Source organism: Lotus japonicus, chromosome 4 (genome assembly GCF_012489685.1).
Source record: "Lotus japonicus ecotype B-129 chromosome 4, LjGifu_v1.2".
NCBI lineage: Eukaryota > Viridiplantae > Streptophyta > Magnoliopsida > Fabales > Fabaceae > Lotus > Lotus japonicus.
In genome coordinates this window covers 13,644,511-13,652,158 of record NC_080044.1, presented here as the reverse complement: position 1 = coordinate 13,652,158, position 7,648 = coordinate 13,644,511, and the positions used below count along the sequence as shown (strand labels likewise).

The 7,648-nt window shown below is 37.9% G+C and overlaps 1 protein-coding gene across 1 annotated transcript; it reads left to right on the top strand.

The window, feature by feature from the left end:
* Positions 1–1,844: 1,844 nt before the first annotated feature.
* LOC130711163 (transcription factor MYB73) lies at positions 1,845–3,414 on the top strand. Its single transcript, XM_057560660.1, has one exon. The coding sequence runs from the start codon at positions 2,095–2,097 to the stop codon at positions 2,971–2,973; it is 879 nt and encodes a 292-aa protein (XP_057416643.1). The 5' UTR covers positions 1,845–2,094; the 3' UTR covers positions 2,974–3,414.
* The last annotated feature ends 4,234 nt before the right edge of the window (positions 3,415–7,648 follow it).

The window sequence follows — 7,648 nt, the reverse complement described above, 5'->3', positions numbered from 1 at the left end:
AGTAGTAGTCATTAAATAATTGGAGTAATGGATAGTGGATTCAAGTTGCTTGACAATCAAACCCAAATCCATGGAGTTCCCAGCTTTGATCTTAACTTTGATAGGAAAGTTGCTTTGATTTGGTTTAGGGAAAGTTGCTTTGATTTGGTTTAGGGAAAAAAACTAAATCCAAGATCAATTTTGAAAGTAGTGTAGTTAGCAATCAATCTTCTTCTTCAAATAGGCATTTTTTTTTGGATAGGCTCTTCAAATAGGCATGACAATCAAATTGATCCAAATTATGTGTTTGATTTTCCAGTTCATAAATCTATTTGTGACATTTACATTCGAGATCACACATTCCAATACTTCAAACGTGAAAGAAACTATAAATCTTCGTTGAGTGAAAGCATTTTCAAGAGCCATGGGTGAAGAAATGTTAACTATCATAATATCGACTCATCCTACTCAAATCCACCTCATCATTTTGGTGAGGTGAGGGTGGGGCGAGGATGGAGAGAGCCAAATCCAACCTGACTCATCCCGTTTTCATGTTTACATAGCTTTAAGTATTACATGTTTGATTGATGTGTTAAATTTTTATTTTCATAACTAATTTTTTTTTTTCACTCACTCAATCTAGTCTAAGATAGTTAGACAAAGACAATTAAATAATTGGAGTGCATATATATAGAATGGTAAATAAGGAGGATTGAGGAAGATGAGAGGAAGGTGAGGAGGAAGTGACCGACAGGTGTGTGTGGAGGAAGAGGATAGAGGCAGGTAAAGAATACAGGCTGGACTGACAGGATAGCAGTAATGATTCGCGCTCCGATTCGGCGACCGATCTTGTCGTTTTGCGCCACCTCAACATATTGGTGGGCCCTCCACATATTTTTATTTTTTTTCCAATAAGGACCAAACTTTCTTAAAATAAAATAAAAATTAAAATATCCCACACGAAATGCTCTACAGCCTGGAATAGTCTCAGTCAAACTCATGCAAGTAAGGAACCTCATCCATCATCACCCAACCGTTATCATCGTTATCTCTCTCACACTCTTTTTTTTTTTGTTCTATCTTTTGCTTTATTTATTTGAATGCTACTAGCTATATTTTAAATTTTAAACTCAAAATTCTGGATCTTAGCTTCTTCACTTTGTCCCCATTAGCTTCCAGAACTGTTACATTCACTTCCACTTCCCCTATCACCACACAAATGCCTCAATTATTTACCACGTTGAATAATTAATATTATGTAAATTTTAATGTTTAAGACATTTTGTAACCAAAAAAAAGTTTAAGACATTTAAAATATTTTGATTTTTGAATATAACTAACGCAGTAGTAACGTGAGAGGAAATTTATACTAATCTGTTGCAATAAAAGCTAACTGAAAAAGCAAGCACTTACCAATTCTGTTACGTTAGTAGTCTTACTGAAAATATAATCTCATCATCACTTCAAATAATAATATTAACTGTTTTTTTCCTTCAAACCATAAAATTCTTCTAGAAGTAAATTTCAAAACTAGAGGCCATAAATTCATTGGAGCGTTGTGTGCCACAGCAAACGTGGTACTATAAAGGGATAATTTCAAAAGTTCAAATAAAAAAACATTAATTTTTTTAATAAAGTCCTATAACATATTTTTTGATGTTTTAAATTTGATTTTAATTCTTATTACATATTTAATAGAGATATTTTTAGAATTTATTTAAAATGTGGTGGTAGAATAGATACATGATAATAATGTTAATATGTTAGTTAAAATGAAATGAAAGAGGAGTGCTGAGTTGCGCAAAGGGAAGCATGGAAAACATGACGCGTGTCCAAATACAGCTGTATCCCAAAATCCGAAAGCAACCGCTTCCCAGGAACAAGCGGTATCAAATGAACCCTGACCGACGCAGAAACCACCAAAACCACTAACCTCCTCAGCCGTTTCCCTCTCCCCTTATCCCTCACACATATAAGAAACACCCAACCACGCTCTCTCTCAATATCTCAAATTCTCACACCCACACTTCCAAATTAAACACCCTAACCTCACACCAACAACAACAACAACAGAAAAAATCATACAAGAAAATTGTACAACACACCTATAGCGTGATGGCTATGACCCGAAAGGAAATGGATCGGATCAAGGGTCCATGGAGCCCAGAGGAAGATGAAGCGCTTCAGAAATTGGTGGAGAGGCACGGACCGAGAAACTGGTCCTTGATCAGTAAATCGATTCCGGGCCGATCTGGGAAATCGTGCAGGCTGCGGTGGTGCAACCAGCTCTCACCGCAGGTTGAGCACCGCGCCTTCACTCCGGAGGAGGATGATACCATTATCAGGGCGCACGCTCGGTTCGGGAATAAGTGGGCCACCATCGCTCGCTTACTTTCTGGCCGGACTGATAACGCCATCAAGAACCACTGGAACTCGACGCTTAAGCGGAAGTGCTCGTCTATCTTCGCTGCAGACGATCTCGCCGCCGGTGGTGGTGGTGGTGATTTCTGTCCTCAGCCGCTCAAGCGATCCGCTAGCGCCGGGTTACCGGGAAGTCCTGCCTGGTCTGACGTGAGTGATTCTGGCTGTCACGTGGCGGTTTCACCCTCGCACGTGTTCCGTCCGGTGCCGGTTCGGCCGTATGTTGAAACGGCGTCGTCGTGTGAGGATGACGACGGACCTCCTACTTCGCTGTCGCTGTCTCTCCCCGGGGTGGACTCTGCTGAGGTGACGAATCGAGCGGCGCCGGTGATGGCTGCTCCGATTTGTCCTGCGCCGGTAACGGTGGTGCCGGCTCAGGTGACGGCGGCGCAGGAGGGTGTGTTTGGTGCGGGTAATTTCAGCTCGGAGTTGATGGCGGTGATGCATGAGATGATAAGGAAGGAGGTGAGGAGTTACATGGAGCAGCAGCAGAATGGGGTGTGTTTTCAGGGTGTTGATGGGTTCAGGAACGTGGCGGTGAAGCGAATGGGGATTAGCAGGGTTGATTCTTAATTAAGTGGATTAGAGAACGTGATTAGTGTTAATTAATCAAAATGGGGTTTCCTATGCAAGATGGAAAAGCCTTTTTTCCCTTCTGTTTTAGGCAATAATTTTGGTGATGTATAGAGAGGGGAGAGAGAAAGAGAGAGAAGGGGAAATTAAATTATTTTCCATAGAAGCTGATGAAAGATAATTATGGCAAATCTGAAGTTTCTCTCTTTGCTTTGTCCTGTTATCCAGGTTTAGTTGGAGGAAAATATTAGATCAGAAAAAAAGAATGGAAGAAAATGGAGTAGGATAAGAACAACATTGAATATCCTCAAATTTTCAGTATGAAGTTTAATTTATTTTCTTATGTGTACAAGCATAAATGTAAATACTTGTTTTAGCTCAAACCCAGAATTAGGCAAATAATTTTATGCGCACCAGCTTCAAAAGGCAAATTGGTAACAATCTTTTGTTTGAGTCTAGTTTTTGTCTGTTATACCTTTGTGGGTCTGAAATCTAGTTCATCAGTTTTCTGTATAATTTTGTGTCCATTTTGCAACCAAGAAATTTTTTGGTGACATACAACCATGAAATTTTGCGCACTAAGCATCTGTTTGTCTTTATAGAAAAACAACAAAGGTGGGGGTGTTATTTGTTTTATTTGGCTGAGGAAAGAAAATAGATGAACGAATTTGTTAAGTAGACAAAATATAAATCTTCAAGAGCTTTTTATTTATTTATGATGTCTATATAATCTTTCTCATTTTATATGACTAAAAATTTATCACAAACTCCGCTTTTTATTTATTTACTATTTCAACAAATTAGACCAAAAATTTTATTTATTTTTCATATTTTTTTCGTAATATATGACATTTATCTATATTAATTTTATGGGTTAAACTCTATAATTCAGACATGTAAAGAATAGAATGTTATCAAATTAATGTTCCTAAGGTTTTTATGAAAAATTATGTGTTATACATTAGCCGATAGTAGCCTTTCAACAACACATAGATTGTTGTAATGAGAATTAATTTGGTTAGCAAAATAATGATATTTAAATATTTGAAAGACTATTTTCATGATAAAAACCCTTTGGACGACAATTTGATTTGGTATTGACGTATTGTACATAATTTTTTTTATGGGTTTGAGATCGATTTTGATTATTTTTTATTCAATTGGATTTGACTTGATTCTAGTTTTGTGCACACTTTCGTCAACATATTTTACATACAATGAATGTATTTTATAGAACTTGGACATGAAGCTATATGGGTGAGAACGACGTTGGCTATATCCATAACCTATTAACCTGGTATATTTTTTTTTTCAATAATGATATATGCACATCTCATTTTTTAAACACTTTATTTTCACATTTTTTTATTTCTATTTCTTTTTTATCATCTATCACATCTCGTACTTTATCTCTCTTACTTTTTCTTTTCTTCATATCTCTCTTCGCATTCCACCTCTCTCCACCTCAAAGAGAGGTGTGAAAGGAACATTATTCTTGCACCAGCGCTTCGCCTAGCAACACGACGTCTGTATAGCTCTCCCACAACCTCGTTTTAACGTTTAATACTTCTAATGTCGAATCAGGATCAACCGGGACATAAATAAAGCATTGAGCGTACGAGCATAATAGGAGTATTTTTCGACACAAGGATCACGACCTTCAATCTTTGCAGTTGCGAAGACTCATTGTCATTTTGACGGAATGGCATCATTCGGGAATGAGTTAAGAAATATATAGCGCTTTCGAGGAAGGACACAATGGAGGTATTTAGATATTGATCACTATTGCTAGAAACTTTAGAATACAATTAGTGGATGTTCACCCTCTGGTTGTCTCGGCGGCTATTTGTTGCGGTGCACATAATTGGGTGTGCTAAGTTGTTTATGCAAGAGCATGAGCTTGGCGTATGCTTAACATGATGGAGAAATGACTTTCTTAACCTGAGGCAACATGGAAAAAATTCATGTGGGATAGACACCATAATGAAAGGAGGGTAATTACAAAGAGATTGGACATAACATCAGGTGATTTGGCTTGGAGACACTTCTTCGCTGAAGCCTACGCTGAGCATCTATCACGAGTTTATTCCGATCATTGCCCACTACTGGTACATTGTGATGTTGATACAGGTGAGCAAAGTGCACGTCTATTACGCTTCCATGCAACTTGGGAAACTCATCCTACGCTCGAACCTTTGGTACACACTTCTTGAAATAAACCGCCTGACACATTGGTGGGGAAACTCGTGAACATGAAGGATGTGGTTCTAGATTTCAACAAGGAGATCTTTGAGAGTATACATAGGAGGAAGAGGCGAGTTGAACGACGTTTGCAAGGCATACAACAAGAATTGGAATGGGGGAAATTGAGTCCATCCTACGACTGGAAAAATCCTTAAGGAGGAGTATAAGCATATTCTCATGTAGGAAGAGCTAAGGTGGTCCAAAAAACTAGAGCGATGTGAGTTAAATTTGGGGCTGCAACACTAAATTCTTCCATACCCAAACAATGGTCCGACGTAAAAGGAATAAAATTCATGGGAAGTTCATCAGTGATAACTCGTGGTGTACGGGTTGGGAGGAGCTTCAGGAGGAGGCACAAAAAAATTTCACTAACCTTTTTTCTATTGATACGCAGGTTGGCAGAAACAACATCTTGGATACTCCCTCTATTCCTTATTAACTGTCCACTTTGAAGAAAAAAATTTGTTCCTTTATATCTATTTGTCCACTTAGAGTTTCAAGAGAGCATTAAATGATGTTTTTCCAAGAAATACCCTTGTAGGAACAATAAATGAGGAAAGATAATATACCTTTTAAAGGGTGAAATAGGAAATTAAATAATACTTTTATGAAAAGTAACAAAATTAATTGCATTCCTTAATATGTGTGTTTCTTCTCTTCATGGACAGTTAAATAGGAACGGAGGGAGTAACAGAACACCTTCCATCTTTGTGGCTGATCGGGAAACCTTGGCTCTTCCCATGTCCTTTGATGAGGTGAGGCGTGCGGTCATGTCCATGCAGGGAGGATGGCTTCCAGACATTCTTCTATAAAAAAATTGGCCCATAGTGGGTGATGATCTCTATCGTATGGTGGCAGAGGCTTTTCAGAACGGCAAGGATGATCCCAAACTCTTGGAGTCCTTGATTGTCCTCACTTCGATGGTGGAGGACCCTCTCCACTTCAAGGACCTAAGGCCAATCAGCTTATGCAATGTGGCTCATAAAGTGAACAGGTTTAGACCGGTGCTAGTGGATCTTGTGGGACCTCTTCAGGGTAGCTTCATTCCAGACAGGGTACAAAGAACCATATTGTGTCAGCTCAAGAAGTGATGCAACCATCCACACTCAATAGAAAGGTGGGGGTCTTTGTGGCGCTGAAGATTGACTTGGAGAAATCCTATGAGCGGGTAAGTTGGGATAACTTACGTGTTACTCTCCATGACTTTGGTTTTCCGCCTTCTGTGGTAAACTTGATTATGTGGGGAGTACAGTTGGCGAGCATCCCCATCCTATGGAACGGGTCGAAGCTTCCCTCCTTCACTTCTCAACAGGGACTTTGTCAAGGTGATACTCTTTCGCCTTATTGTTTTGTTCTTTGCATGGAAACACTTGCTATTCAGGCCCAAAAGCTTGTGAATGACGAGGTCTGGCACCCCATCTGTTGTATTACGAAAGAAGCTATTGGAATTTTCCATCTTTTTTTTTTGTAGAGGATGCCTTGTTATTTTGCCAAGCCAGCAAGAATCAAATGCAATTAGTGACCAAGACCTTACATGACTTTTGCACTGTTTCTAGCATGAAAGTGAACCTAGAGAAATCTAGAATGTTTTGTTCTAATGCAATTAGCCATTATTTTAATAAATATTTCAATTATTATCCTGATAATTTATTTTAATATAAATTATTCTTGAATTATGTATATTAAATATTAAATAGTCAGAAATATTACTTCCCATGTACCCAAAAAAAGTTAGAAATAATATGCTATCACAACAATTGAATAAAATCAATCATCCTTAAATTTTAATAATTATGGTAACTGATAATTTTGCAAAGTTTTTTATCTCTCGTCCGAACACTGTTTAGTCAGCTGGTGTTTCTGTTTATTTTTTTTCTTATATTCGTTCAGAATTGAGATACTCTCCTATTGATTTTCTAATGAAACTCTAATTTTACGTAAAAAAATCCTCCTTGGCCAGTACAAATAAGATGTTTGCTCCATTTCATTTTTTATTATATTCAAGAGTACTCATTAGATTAATATTAATATGACGAGAGAGGCCAAACAATAGTTACATAAACCAAGCAAATAGGAAAAGTCAGACTCCTCATAAGAACAAATTAGCAAACTACAATACTGTTAATACGTAAGAACAAATGAGCAATACATAGCCTGTTCGCTCACAAGAATATAATAAAACATAAACTCACAAAGCAACAAAATGAAAAGAATAATAGCCTCTCTTTTTTTTTTGTGTGAAAGACATGTGTCCTTTTCGGAGGCAATCCTGTTCGGCCCCCCTCTTTATATTGATTTATTTTGGTCAAGCCGCTTTTTTTTTCCGCTTCCCCTATTATGGAGCTTCGTAGCTCTGCTTAGTGTTACGATGGAGGCACATGAAGAGCAAGATGGTCAGCCGCAATAAATCAAGTTTTACATAGGCAATTAA